At 29.6% G+C, this 15,041-nt stretch overlaps 1 protein-coding gene across 2 annotated transcripts in view; it reads right to left on the bottom strand.

Moving 5' to 3' along the window:
- Window positions 1-14,638, bottom strand: part of LOC119611819 (putative inorganic phosphate cotransporter) — a 43,515-nt gene extending 28,877 nt beyond the window's left edge. Inside the window, exons 1-2 of one of the 2 annotated variants that reach the window (XM_037967518.1) lie at window positions 14,485-14,638; window positions 13,549-13,675 (exon numbers count right to left, since the gene is read on the bottom strand). In XM_037967518.1, the coding sequence (XP_037823446.1) occupies window positions 13,549-13,606 (58 nt within the window). In that variant the 5' untranslated portion in view covers window positions 13,607-13,675; window positions 14,485-14,638. The remainder of the gene's footprint in view (window positions 1-13,548; window positions 13,676-14,484) is intronic. The other variant, XM_037967519.1, reaches the window with a different exon arrangement.
- Window positions 14,639-15,041: the final 403 nt, after the last annotated feature.

Raw genomic sequence — 15,041 nt, 5'->3', positions numbered from 1 at the left:
TAGTCTAGTCTATAGGTAAGTCTATAGTCTAGTCTATAGTTTAGTCTATAGTCTAGTCTATAGTCTAGTCTATAGTCTAGTCTATAGTCTAGTCTACCGTCTAGTGTATAGTCTAGTCTATTGTCTAGGCTATAGTCTAGTCTATTGTCTAGGCTATAGTCTAGTCTAGTCAATAGTCTAGTCTAGTCAATAGTCTATATATATATCTATATATGTATATATATATTGTATAGTCTATAGTCTAATCTATAGTCTAGTCTAGAGTCTAGTATATAGTATAGTCCATTGTCTAGGCTATAGTGTAGTTTATAGTCTAGTCTGTAGTGTAGTCTATAATGCAGTCTATAGTTTAGTCTATAGTTTAGTCTATAGTCTAGTCTATAGTCTAGTCTATAGTCTAGTCTATAGTCTAGTCTATAGTCTAGTCTATAGTCTAGTCTATAGTCTAGTCTATAGTCTAGTCTATAGTCTAGTCTATAGTCTAGTCTATAGTCTAGTCTATAGTCTAGTCTATAGTCTAGTCTATAGTCTAGTCTATAGTCTAGTCTATAGTCTAGTCTATAGTCTAGTCTATAGTCTAGTCTATAGTCTAGTCTATAGTCTAGTCTATAGTCTAGTCTATAGTCTAGTCTATAGTCTAGTCTATAGTCTAGTCTATAGTCTAGTCTATAGTCTAGTCTATAGTCTAGTCTATAGTCTAGTCTATAGTCTAGTCTATAGTCTAGTCTATAGTCTAGTCTATAGTCTAGTCTATAGTTTAGTCTAGTCTAAGTCTAGTCTATTAGTCCAGTCTATAGTCTAGTCTAGTCTTCTATAGTCTAGTCTATAGTCCAGTGCTATGTTAGTCTATAGTCTAAGTCTATAGTCTGTGCTATAGTCGAGTCTATAGTCGTAGTCATATAGCTATTCTATAGCTAGTTATAGTCTAGTCTATAGTCATCTATAGTCTAGTCTACGGTCTAGTCTATAGTCTAGTCTATAGTCTAGTCGATATCTAGTCTATAGTCTAGTCATAGTCTAGTCTATAGTTAGTCTATGTCTAGTTATTAGTCTAGTTCTATAGTCTAGTCTATAGTTCTAGTCTATAGTCTAGTCTATAGTCTAGTCTATAGTCTAGTCTATTATTCTAGTCTATAGTCTAGTCTATAGTCTAGTCTATTAGTCTAGTCTATAGTCTAGTCTATAGTCTAGTCTATAGTCTAGTCCTATAGTCTAGTCTATAGTCTAGTCTATAGTCTAGTCTATAGTCTAGTCTAGTCTAGTCTATAGTCTAGTTATAGTCTAGTTTAGTATAGTCTATAGTCTAGTCTATAGTCAGTCATAGTCTAGTCTATATTCTAGTATATATCTAGTCTATAGTCTAGTCTATGTCTCAGTCTATAGTCTAGTCTATAGTCTTAGTCTATAGTCTGTCTATAGTCTAAGCTGAGTCTAGTATATAGTCTAGTATATAGTCTATTCTATAGTCTAGTCTATAGTCTCGTCTATAGTTAGTCTATAGTCCAGTCTATAGCTAGTCTCTAGTCTATATATAGTCAGTCATAGTCTAGTAGTCTATAGTTCTGTCTATAGTCCAGTCAAGTCTAGTCTATAGTCTAGTCTATAGTCTAGTTTTTCTATAGTCTGTCTATAGTCTAGTCTATCGTCTAGTTCTATAGTCTAGTCTATAGTCTAGTCTATTAGTCTAGTTCTATAGTCTAGTCTATAGTCTAGTCTATAGTCTAGTCTATAGTCTAGTCTATAGTCTAGTCTAGTCTATAGTCCTAGTCTATAGTCTAGTCTATAGTCTAGTCTATAGTCTAGTCTATAGTCTAGTCTATAGTCTAGTCTATAGTCTAGTCTATAGTCTAGTCTATAGTCTAGTCTATAGTCTAGTCTATAGTCTAGTCTATAGTCTAGTCTATAGTCTAGTCTATAGTCTAGTCTATAGTCTAGTCTATAGTCTAGTCTATAGTCTAGTCTATAGTCTAGTCTATAGTCTAGTCTATAGTCTAGTCTATAGTCTAGTCTATAGTCTAGTCTATAGTCTAGTCTATAGTCTAGTCTATAGTTAGTCTATAGTCTAGTCTATAGTCTAGTCTATAGTCTAGTCTATAGTCTAGTCTATAGTCTAGTCTATAGTCTAGTCTATAGTCTAGTCTATAGTCTAGTCTATAGTCTAGTCTATAGTAGTCTATAGTCTAGTCTATAGTCTAGTCTATAGTCTAGTCTATAGTCTAGTCTATAGTCTAGTCTATTTCTATAGTCTAGTCTATAGTCTAGTCTATAGTCTAGTTTATAGTCTAGTCTAGTCTAGTCTATAGTCTAGTCTATAGTCTAGTCTATAGTCTAGTCTATAGTCTAGTCTATAGTCTAGTCTATAGTCTAGTCTATAGTCTAGTCTATAGTCTAGTCTATAGTCTAGTCTATAGTCTAGTCTATAGTCTAGTCTATAGTCTAGTCTATAGTCTAGTCTATAGTCTAGGCTATAGTCTAGTCTATAGTCTAGTCTATAGTCTAGTCTATAGTCTAGTCTATAGTCTAGTCTATAGTCTAGTCTATAGTCTAGTCTATAGTCTAGTCTATAGTCTAGTCTATAGTCTAGTCTATAGTCTAGTCCATAGTCTGGTCTATAGTTTATTCTATAGTCTAGTCTATAGTCTAGTCTATACTCTAATCTATAATCTAGTCTATTGTCTAGTCTATAGTCCTTTTGTTTATAGTCTGTCCTTGTCTAGTTTATAGTCTGTTCTATAGTCTATTTATATTTTAGTCTTAAGTCTAGTGTAGTCTATATCCTAGTCCAGTTCTATAGTCTAATCAATAGTCCAGTTTAAAGTATTTATAGTATATTCTAGCCTATATTCTAGTTTTTAGTCTAGTCCTTGGTCTAGTCTATATAGTCTTGAGTTTGCTAACTATTTTCTCGGAAAGGTAGGGTATTCTACTAAGTCTAATATTACTTCTAACACTAAAACGTTTAAAAGAAATTTAGTTAATTTTATAGGTGAAGATACTTAACATGTGTATGTACACATATACATGCATATATACGGGTGAATGTTTGTTTGTTGGAATATTAATTAGATTTGCCGGTAACCGGTTCGAATTAGCATAAAATAATAAATTAATTTTTTTTATTATTATTATTTTTATTTAGCGAAAATAAATGAAAATAAAAATTTTAATTCCCAGGCATTGTAGCATTTCAAATTGTAGTTTTTAAAGTAAAAAAATACAATTATTATTAGGATATATGATTGTTCTAAGATACTGAAAATTATTAAATATTACAAAAATTGAAAAAAAAAAACAAATTTTAAATAGAGAGCTAAACTTAAACTGCGTTTTTATTTAAAAATTTTTTTTGATGAGTTTAAATAATTAACACTTTAATCAGGTTTACATTTACAAATAAAGATTTGATTATAACAAATAATTTTGCGCATTTTATGAGAGAGCTAAAGTATTTTATTTATATTTTAATATTTGTTTTTAAAATTAGAAAATTTTTTAAAAGTTAAGAGTTAATTTAACAATAATAAGGCAATACTCGACTATAGTCTATATAGTCAGGACTGGTCTCAGAATGACACAATTGCTTTAAAATTTACACTTCCTTTTCATGTATTTTTTGGTGATTTATAAAAAAAATTATTTGTTTAAATTTCCTAGAATTTTGTTAATTTGTTTTTTTTTATGTATTATTTACATAATATTGTTTTGAATGTAAAATAAATTCTGCTCACATATATTTTTGCAAAATACAAAAATGGAATATTAAACAAGATTTTATGAAACGATTTCGTTGTGACAAAAAAAAAAATTTAGTTATTGTAAACATTATTTGCAACAAGTGCAGTTTTTACAGTGAAATCAAACTTATTTGTAAAAAAAAGTTTAAAAATTTCAATTGAAATCAACTGAAAACGAGTGTTAACATATGTTTTACTTTAATGCACAGCATTGCCAACTTTATTAAATGCTTGACAGCAGTTTTATAAAACAACGTTGCAGCAAAAGGTTTAACACTTTGCAACACTGCAGTATTGTTGTTTTTCTTCCATATAATCTCAATTCTACTGTATTTTTTTTTTAATAAATATCAAAATTCTTGTCATTTAAATTTAGTTTACTGATATTATGAGGTCATTTACACTATTCAAAACAAATCACAAGTTAAAAATTCACTTAATTTTCTTCATATTTACTTGAGCAGTTGACAGGCGTCTAAATAATAATAAAAAAATAACAAACAAACCTAATAAAGTAGATTTTTTAAATTGTATACTAAGCCTGGAAAAAATTAACCTTCTTCTTTTGTAAATGCAAAATTGAAATAAATTTCAACTGAATAAAAACAAATTTCTATAAAAACTTTGTAAATTAGCGGAAGTTATTTGTTATGCTAAGAACGTTTTTCATTTAAACACACATATTTTATTATTATTTTATTTAAAAAACGAATTAAACAAATTACATTTAAAATGTAGTTTAAAAAAAACAGCCAAACAATTTAATTAAGCAAAATTTTCTCTATAAAAAAACCAATAAAATATTTAAATTAATTTTAGAAAAAAACTCTAATTTGTTTGCTGTTGTCAAATTATCAAATTTTCAACTCATCTGTCATTCATAGGGCGTACATATACTGACAGGTTGGCAACGCACTCTTAACCTTGTTTACGTTTTTTAAATAAATATTTATTATTTGTTTGTTTATAAAGTCTATTAAAATATTAAATATTAATATGTTGTATGTTTAGGGAATTTTAAATATTTTAATTTTACTAAAAAAATGTTTAACAATAAATAATTGTTAACCGATAATGGGTCATTGTATTGGATGTATTTTGTATAATTCCCACATGATGACTGAGTCATTTGTTTAAACTCGTTAAATAAAATGCAAAGTTTAAACCATGATCAATAGGCAAGGCAAGACCATAGACTATAGACTAGACTATAGACTAGACCATAGACTAGACTATAGGGTAGACTATAGACTAGACAATAGATTAGATTATAGATTAGACTATAGACTAGACTATAGACTAGACCATAGACTAGACCATAGACTAGACTATAGACTAAACTATAGACTAGACTATAGACTAGACCATAGACTAGACTATAGGGTAGACTATAGACTAGACAATAGATTAGATTATAGATTAGACTATAGACTAGACTATAGACTAGACCATAGACTAGACCATAGACTAGACTATAGACTAAACTATAGACTAGACTATAGACTAGACCATAGGCTAGACCATAGACTAGACTATAGGCTAGACCATAGAATAGACTATAAACTAAACTATAGACTAGACCATAGACTAGACTACCTTATAGACTAAACTATAGATTAGACAATCGACAATAGACTAGACTAGAGTATATTCTACTAGACAAGAGTATAGTCTACTAGACTATAGTATAAAAACTAATCTATTGTCTAGTCTATTGTATAGTATATAGTCTAGTCTATAGTCTAGTCTATAGTCTAGTCAATAATCTGTAGTCCAGTCTATCGTCTAGTCTATAGTCTAGTCTATAGTCTAGTCTATAGTCTAGTCTATAGTCTAGTCTATAGTCTAGTCTATAGTCTAGTCTATAGTCTAGTCTATAGTCTAGTCTATAGTCTAGTCTATAGTCTAGTCTATAGTCTAGTCTATAGTCTAGTCTATAGTCTAGTCTATAGTCTAGTCTATAGTCTAGTCTAGTCTAGTCTAGTCTATAGTCTAGTCTAGTCTAGTCTAGTCTAGTCTAGTCTAGTCTAGTCTAGTCTAGTCTAGTCTAGTCTAGTCTAGTCTAGTCTAGTCTAGTCTAGTCTAGTCTAGTCTAGTCTAGTCTAGTCTAGTCTAGTCTAGTCTAGTCTAGTCTAGTCTAGTCTAGTCTAGTCTAGTCTAGTCTAGTCTAGTCTAGTCTAGTCTAGTCTAGTCTAGTCTAGTCTTCTAGTCTAGTCTAGTCTAGTCTATAGTCTAGTCTAGTCTAGTCTAGTCTAGTCTAGTCTATAGTCTAGTCTAGTCTATAGTCTAGTCTAGTCTATAGTCTTGTCTATAGTCTATAGTCTAGTCTAGTCTAGTCTATAGTCTATAGTCTATAGTCTAGTCTATAGTCTAGTCTAGTCTAGTCTAGTCTAGTCTAGTCTAGTCTAGTCTAGTCTAGTCTAGTCTAGTCGTCTAGTCTAGTCTAGTCTAGTCTAGTCTAGTCTAGTCTATAGTCTAGTCTAGTCTAGTCTAGTCTAGTCTAGTCTAGTCTAGTCTAGTCTAGTCTAGTCTAGTCTAGTCTAGTCTAGTCTAGTCTAGTCTAGTCTAGTCTATAGTCTAGTCTAGTCTATAGTCTAGTCTAGTCTATAGTCTAGTCTAGTCTAGTCTAGTCTATAGTCTAGTCTAGTCTAGTCTATAGTCTAGTCTAGTCTATAGTCTAGTCTAGTCTATAGTCTATAGTCTATAGTCTATAGTCTATAGTCTATAGTCTATAGTCTATAGTCTAGTCTAGTCTATAGTCTAGTCTAGTCTATAGTCTAGTCTATAGTCTAGTCTATAGTCTAGTCTATAGTCTAGTCTATAGTCTAGTCTATAGTCTAGTCTATAGTCTAGTCTAGTATAGTCTAGTCTAGTAGTCTAGTCTATAGTCTAGTCTATAGTCTAGTCTATAGTCTAGTCTATAGTCTAGTCTATAGTCTAGTCTATAGTCTAGTCTATAGTCTAGTCTATAGTCTAGTCTATAGTCTAGTCTATAGTCTAGTCTATATCTAGTCTATAGTCAAGTCTATAGACCAGTCTATCGTCTAGTCTATAGTCTAGTCTATAGTCTAGTCTATAGTCTAGTCTATAGTCTAGTCTATAGTCTAGTCTATAGTCTAGTCTATAGTCTAGTCTATAGTCTAGTCTATAGTCTAGTCTATAGTCTAGTCTATAGTCTAGTCTATAGTCTAGTCTATAGTCTAGTCTATAGTCTAGTCTATAGTCTAGTCTATAGTCTAGTCTAGTCTAGTCTATAGTCTAGTCTATAGTCTAGTCTATAGTCTAGTCTATAGTCTAGTCTATAGTCTAGTCTATAGTCTAGTCTATAGTCTAGTCTATAGTCTAGTCTATAGTCTAGTCTATAGTCTAGTCTATAGTCTAGTCTATAGTCTAGTCTATAGTCTAGTCTATAGTCTAGTCTATAGTCTAGTCTATAGTCTAGTCTATAGTCTAGTCTATAGTCTAGTCTATAGTCTAGTCTATAGTCTAGTCTATAGTCTAGTCTAGTTATAGTCTAGTCTATAGTCTAGTCTATAGTCTAGTCTATAGTCTAGTCTATAGTCTAGTCTATAGTCTAGTCTATAGTCTAGTCTATAGTCTAGTCTATAGTCTAGTCTATAGTCTAGTCTATAGTCTAGTCTATAGTCTAGTCTATAGTCTAGTCTATAGTCTAGTCTATAGTCTAGTCTATAGTCTAGTCTATAGTCTAGTCTATAGTCTAGTCTATAGTCTAGTCTATAGTCTAGTCTATAGTCTAGTCTATAGTCTAGTCTATAGTCTAGTCTATAGTCTAGTCTATAGTCTAGTCTATAGTCTAGTCTATAGTCTAGTCTATAGTCTAGTCTATAGTCTAGTCTATAGTCTAGTCTATAGTCTAGTCTATAGTCTAGTCTATAGTCTAGTCTATAGTCTAGTCTATAGTCTAGTCTATAGTCTAGTCTATAGTCTAGTCTATAGTCTAGTCTATAGTCTAGTCTATAGTCTAGTCTATAGTATAGTCTATAGTCTAGTCTATAGTCTAGTCTATAGTCTAGTCTATAGTCTAGTCTATAGTCTAGTCTATAGTCTAGTCTATAGTCTAGTCTATGGTCTAGTCTATAGCCTAGTCTAGAGTCTAGTCTTTAGTCCAGTCTATAAACTAGTTTATAGTCTAGTCTATATTCTAGTCTATAATAAAGTCTAGTTTATAGTCTAGTCCGTTTAGTGTCTGCAAAAGTGAATTCATATATTTTTTTAAAATATTTTTCGCTTTGTCGTTTTATCGCTTCAATTCCAATTATTTACTATTTTTATTTCTCTTGTCTATAATTTTCATTTAAACAAATTTTTAGTTAATTCAATAGTAGTCTATTAAAATATATAGTATTTAAACGATATATTCTAATCATTATACTTAAATGGCTTAAACGTGTTTGCTGCTTTAACACTAAATTATTAAGAGTAAATTTCACATGAAATTTTTCGTAGTTTCGTAGTTTTTTTGCAATTCCGCATTCTTTTTTAAAGTGTAAAGTTAATTATAGTTTTTGTTTATCTTATATATTATTTACAGAATATTAATAAGCAAAAAATATTTAATAAATCATAAAAAAATTATAGACAGAATAATAAACAGAGTTTTTTTTTAACTATACATTTTCAAGTACCGAGTGACCCATATTTTGTAGTAGAAAAGAAAAAACCTTGAATATTTTGAAGCTATTTAGCAGCAGACATTACAGAAAGATATTTTTAGTAATTTGTTAACCTAAGTATTAACAATTTTATTTAAATAATTGCAAATGTTAATGTTAATAAAATATTAAACCAAAAATAACTTGTATTTAAATATTGGGGCAATAAAACTTTTAACTTTTGGTTAAATAGAGATCGGAGAGTAAATAAAACTAAATGATTAACATTTGACTATCAATTAACAATAAAATTAGTTAAATAAATTAACAAGTTTTAAATGATAATTGAAAAAAAGAGCTTTATCTGGTTCTCTTAACCTAGAGAACAGGGTTTTAAAAGTAAGTTTTTTACCTGTTAATAGAAAAGTAGGATCTAGTGGTAACCTTAAGCCTGCCTAAATAGGCCACTGAACTAAACATTCAACATTAATTGACGTATATAGCCTTAGGGTCAAAACTTTATAATTTAACATAAATATACAAAACTTTACCCTCATGTTTTCGTTAATAAATATTCAAATTATAACATAAATATGTTAAGTAAATATTTTTAAAATTTCATACCAAGAAATATAATTTAAAACAAACAATATTATGACCGAAATTTTTTGCGTTTTCTGAATAATATTAAAATTAGGAAATAGTTATTGAATCAAAACAAAAAAACATACAATTTATATTGATATTTTGCAAATGGAATGGAAAGTTTTATATTTTTTTTAAAGGAATTGTTTTAGAAATATTAATATTCTAGTTGAAATCGTTTAAAGAAAACGTGTTTACTTTTTGTTAATAATAAATCATTAAATTTTTTGTTAAAAAAACATTAGGTTTTTGGGGATTCCCGTTCATTTTGTAAACAAAATGAAGCAAATAGGGTTAAGATTACATCATAACTGCTTAATAGACATCACTGTTCTGCGTTGAAGATTATTGAAGGCGTGCTTACACTACTGGGGGTTCTCAGTTGAGATGATCCACTCTCAGGTGTTATTCTCTTAACATATGAGAGTTTATCGTCTTTACAGTTATTTCGGAAAATCTTCTGAAAAATCTTTATTCAAAGCTCAAGCTCATCTCTTGAGGACTGACCTAGTGGAATATTTGATTCGATTTTATAAATACTATTCTATTGATCAGTCTATTGACTAGTATATAGAATAGTATCGGGACTAGTTTATAGACTAGTCTATGAACTAGTCTATGGAATAGTCTATGATCTAGTCTGTGGACTAGTATATGGACTAGAATATATATTAGTCTATAGACTAGTCTACTGACTATTCAATGGACATGTCTATTGACTAGGCTATGGACTAGTCTATTGGTAAGTCTATGGACTAGTCTATGGACTAGTCTATGAACTAGTCTATGAAATAGTCTAGGACTAGTCTATGGACTAGTGTATGAACTAGTCTATGGAATAATTAATGGAATAGTCTATTAACTAGTCCATTGACTAGTCTATGAACTATTCTATGAACTAGTCTATGGACTAGTCTATGAACTAGTATATGAGCTAGTCTATGGACTAGTCTGTGGACTAGTCAATGGATTATTCTATGGACTAGTCTATGAATTAGACTATGGACTAGTCTATGGACTAGACTATAGAATAGTCTATGAACTAGTCTGTGGAATAGTCTATGGACTAATCTATGGACTGGTCTATAAACTAGTCTATGGACTGGTCTATAGAATAATTAATGGACTAGTCTATGAACTGGTCTATGGAGTGTTTTGAAAATATTTTAATAAAAGTTTAAGCAAAGGTGATGAGCCCCAGGGTTTGGAGAAAGAACTTTACCTGATAGTAAACCGATACATGTCAGAAAAAAATTTTTTGTAATTCTTACAATTAATTGTCTATGTACTTTTGAAAATCTGGTAATAACTATTTGAAAATCTGTTTTCGTTTTTACTGGGTATATAGGCGGGCCCCTTTGTAAAGATTTTGAAAGCAGAAAAAGTAAATAAAAATTCTATAACCTTGAACTGTGTTATCTTTTATGATATTTTTTTATTGTTTTATAATTGAGTTATGTTTTTTTGAAATGTTTTGATAAAATTGTTCGACACAATTTGAAGTTTATGTTTTGGTAAATATAAAATCAGGGGCTTTAATAAGGGTGATTATTAAACGATATTCTTTTAAATGATTTCAGAAATAAATAAATTTTTATTAAAAACTTTTCTAAACTAAAATTGCCCTTTATTTGAATATTTTTAAATTTTCGAATATGGAAGTTTTAATTTAAATGTTTATTTTTTAAACATTTTCCTTTAACTCATCGCCTGCCGTTTGTCGCTTTTATTCTAAACGCCTGCATGTTTATTATTCATTTCTACAGTAATTTTTCGATTTAATAGACCTTAATTTAGTAATACCCCCATATAAACGGCATATAAACAATTTAAAGTGTTAATCTAATCATTGAGTTTAAATTGCGCAAAATAAATGTGTAAAAAAGTAGAAAATTAAATAATTTAGTTTGAAATTGAAGCTTGTAATTGGAAAAAAAAGAAGACATTAATCCGATGTAGAAAATAAAGTTGTTAGAATTTGTTTAATATTATTGAAACATTTACGATTATGTGAACTCTGAAAGATAATTTTGAGGGAATATGGTCAATACTATTGACTAAACTGTAGTCAAGGCTATAGAATAAACTATAGTCTAAACTATAGACTAAACTATAGTCAGATCTATAGACTTAGCTATAGTCAAGACTATAGCTTAAGCTATAGTCAAGACTATAGCTTAAGCTATAGTCAAGACTATATATTAAGCTATAGTCAAACTATAGACTAAGCTATTGTCAAAACTAAAGATTTAACTATAGTCTAGACTATAGACTAAACTATAGTCAAGACGATAGACTAAACTATAGTCAAACCTATAGACTAAATTATAATCAAGACTATAGACTAAACTATCGTCAAGACTACAGACTAAACTATAGTCAAGACTATAAACTAAACTATAGTCAAGACTATAGACATAACTCTAGTCAAGACTATAGTCTAGACTATAGTTAAGTCTATAGTCAAGACTATAGACTTAACTATAGTCTAGACTATAGACATAACTATAGTCTAGACTATAGACTAAACTATAGTCTAGACTATAGACTAAACTATAGTCTAGACTATAGACTAAACTATAGTCAACACTATAGACTAAACTTTAGTCAAGACTATAGACTAAGCTATAGTCAAGGCTATAGATTAATCTATAGTCAAGACTATAGACTAAGCTATAGTCAAGACTATAGGCTAAACTATAGTCGAGACTATAGACTAAACTGTAGTCAAGACTATAGACTAAGCTATAGTCAAGGCTATAGATTAATCTATAGTCAAGACTATAGACTCAGCTATAGTCAAGACTATAGACTAAGTTATATTCAAGACAATAGACTAAACTATAGTCAAGACTATAGACTAAGCTATATCAAGGCTATAGACTAAGCTATAGTCAAGGCAATAGACTAAACTATAGTCAAGACTATAGACTAAACTATAGTCAAAACTGTAGACTAAACTATATTTAAGACTATAGATTAAACTATAGTTAAGACTATAGATTAAACTATAGACGTGGCTACAGACTTAACTAGAGTGAAGACTATAGACTAAGATATAGTCAAGATAATAGACTATAGTCATGACTATAGACTTAACTAGACTATAGACTAAAGTATAGTCTAGACTATAGACTAAACTATAGTCAAGACTATAGACTAAACCATAGTCGGGACTATAGACTAAACTATAGTCAAGACTAGGGACTGAACTATAGTCAAGAGTCTTGACTATAGAGTAAACTATAGTTAAGACTATAGATTAAACTATAGACGTGGCTACAGTCTGAACGATAGTCAAGACTGGAGACTAAGATAGAGTCAAGACAAAAGACTAGGCTATAAACCATTAGTCAAGACTAAACTATAGTCAAGATAGTCTTGACTATAGCTGACTATAGTTCAGTCTATTAAGTTACACTTCTTCACAAACGTTCCCCAAAACTATTACTGAATAAGAATCTTTCATAAAGGAACTGGTTCTGGAACTGGAAGCTTTTATAGAACCCGTTTCCATTAGTATAAAATTTCAAATTTCATTCAAACAAATCATTCAAGAAAGTACGGATTCCATTTAAAAAACACTTCTTCATAAAAGAACTAGTTCAAACATCATTCTATAGAACAAATGAAGTTTTTATAGAGCTTTTAAAGAATCGATTCCAAAGGTTTAACATTTCATTTAAACAAAACAGTTCATGAAAGAACTAATTCCATTCAAATAACACTTCTTCATAAGAGAACTGGTTCGAGAATTATTCTATAGAACAAATGACGTTTTTATAGAGCTTTTATAGAACCGGTTCAAAAGGTTTAAAATCTAAAATTTCATTCAGACTAATGATTCAAGAAAGGACTGATTCCGTTCAAATAACACTTCTTTATAAAAGAACTACTTCAAAAATCATTCTATAGAACATATGACGTTTTCATAGAGCTTTTATAGAACCGGTTCCAAAGGTTTAAAATTTCATTTAAACAAAGCATTCATGAAGGTGTTGATTCCGTTCAAATGAATAAAAGAACTGGTTCGAGAATCATTCTATAAAATTAATGACAATTCTATAGAGCTTTTATAGAACCGGTTTCAAAAGTATAAAATTTCAAATTTCATTCAAACTAATGATTCAAGTACAAGGACTGATACCGTTCTAAAGGATATATATATAAAGAATGTTTAAAATGATTCCACAGAATCATTCTCGATAGAAATAGTTGCGAAATTTCTTTCAAAATTTGTATATTTTAAAGTATTGATGAATATTAAGCAAGCCCGAGTTCGATTCCCAAGTAGGATAGAAAATTTTTTCCAAATTGTAAAAAGTGACCAGTTCTTAAGCAATTTTGGCGTAATCTTATAATAATGATTGATTTGGAACTAGTTTTATAAGATTTTTTAAACAAGTTTCATTTTAATTTAAACAAATTTTTGAAAACCCAGTTTTCAATTAAACACTTTTAGTTTGGTTTTTTGCTTAATTTATTTACAATTTAATTAATTTTTACCACTTAGCACTTTGTTTTAAGGAGTTATTAATTAGTTAAGAAAAACTTACCTGGTGGTTTCTCATAGCCCTTCTCCTCACTAGCCATAATTTGTTCCTTGGAAGTCATTTTAACTGCAGTTGATTTTATTTAGTTGGTGTTTTTTTTTAGAAAATTTTACTTAAAATTTGTTTAATACTGAGTTATTTTTTATTTTATTTTAAAATTATATTTTTTTGAAATTTTATAAACGAGGTAGTTTTGCGGTAATTTGATACGAGGTGTTTGGTAAATTTTGTAAGAAACAAGTAAACAAAAAAACTATTACAAAATTTTAATTCCGGCCAAGAATTGCAATATTTTGCGTAAAAAAAAAAACAGAAACTTTAAAAAAAAAACGGCACGTTTAACTGAGGGTTTAATGTGGGTAAAAAAATTGGTTTATTCAGTTATTGTTATAACATGTTGTTAAAATTTTACGCAAAAAAGAATTCACTGAACTTTTTTAAAATTATTTTCGCTTAGAACGCGTCGTTTAATTTAGATTAAAGCATTTATAAAGGCGCTTTAATAACGGTTAATCGCGTTTAAATGTTGTTTGCCCGAAAGCAGTTGAAAACGTTCTGATAAACCTGAGCAACGTAACTGCGATTTAAATAAAAACTTTAATACATTCGTTAGCGGCTGCAAAAACAACACAAAACCCGAAAAAAGGTAAACAAATAAATGTATAAAAAAAAAAATAACAGCAACAACAAAATCAAACAAAATACAACACGACTCAGCAAAACTGTGCACAACTCAATAAAAAAACGAAACGAAAACAAAACAAACGAAATATGAAAGAAACTCAAAAACAAAAAAAAAATCTTTTAGGCGAATGATCTCTGGTCTAGTTGACTCTCAATTTTCGCTGGAAATTTTTATCTTTAAAGTTGTTATATCAACTGTTGCTTTCGTTTTTTTCTTTTTTTTATTAATAATGTTGTAGTTGTTTTAGCAATTACTCGTTTACAATTGTTGCTGATGGCAATTGGCCGATCTGTCGTCCAATTCAATCAATGGCTCATTGCGCACAAGTACATCGTCAACGTCTACGACAACGACGATAACGACAACTATTCGTATTCACAGTGTAGTTATCTTTTTTTGTGTGTTAATCTGTAAAGAAAACCCAACAACAATAATAAATTAATAAAAATATAATAAAAGAAAATTATTATTATAAATTAAACCTGTACTCGTCGCATTTGCCCCTAGGGAAGTGGCCTAGGAGCAGAAATACAAGAGTAAAGTTAAAATTTTATATCCAACAGGGTTGGTTAAAAAGATTTGAAAATAAATAGAAAGAGAAGACAAATGAGAACTGAGAAAGTAGATCTGGGAGCCTTATCGAAACGGATCACTATCGCTAAGAAAAAGGAACAACGAACTAACGAACGAACTAACAACGAACTAAACGACTACTAAAACGAACTAACGAACAACAACTAACTAACGAAACGAACGAACTAACGACAACGAACCGAACAACGAACGAACGAAAACAACGAACGAACAACGA

This window comes from Lucilia sericata, unplaced genomic scaffold (genome assembly GCF_015586225.1).
Source record: "Lucilia sericata isolate MDLA Ls3-8-SP2 unplaced genomic scaffold, ASM1558622v1 Contig001538F_arrow, whole genome shotgun sequence".
NCBI lineage: Eukaryota > Metazoa > Arthropoda > Insecta > Diptera > Calliphoridae > Lucilia > Lucilia sericata.
The sequence above is the reverse complement of the archived record's forward strand: the minus strand, read 5'-3'. Positions and strand labels throughout refer to the sequence as shown.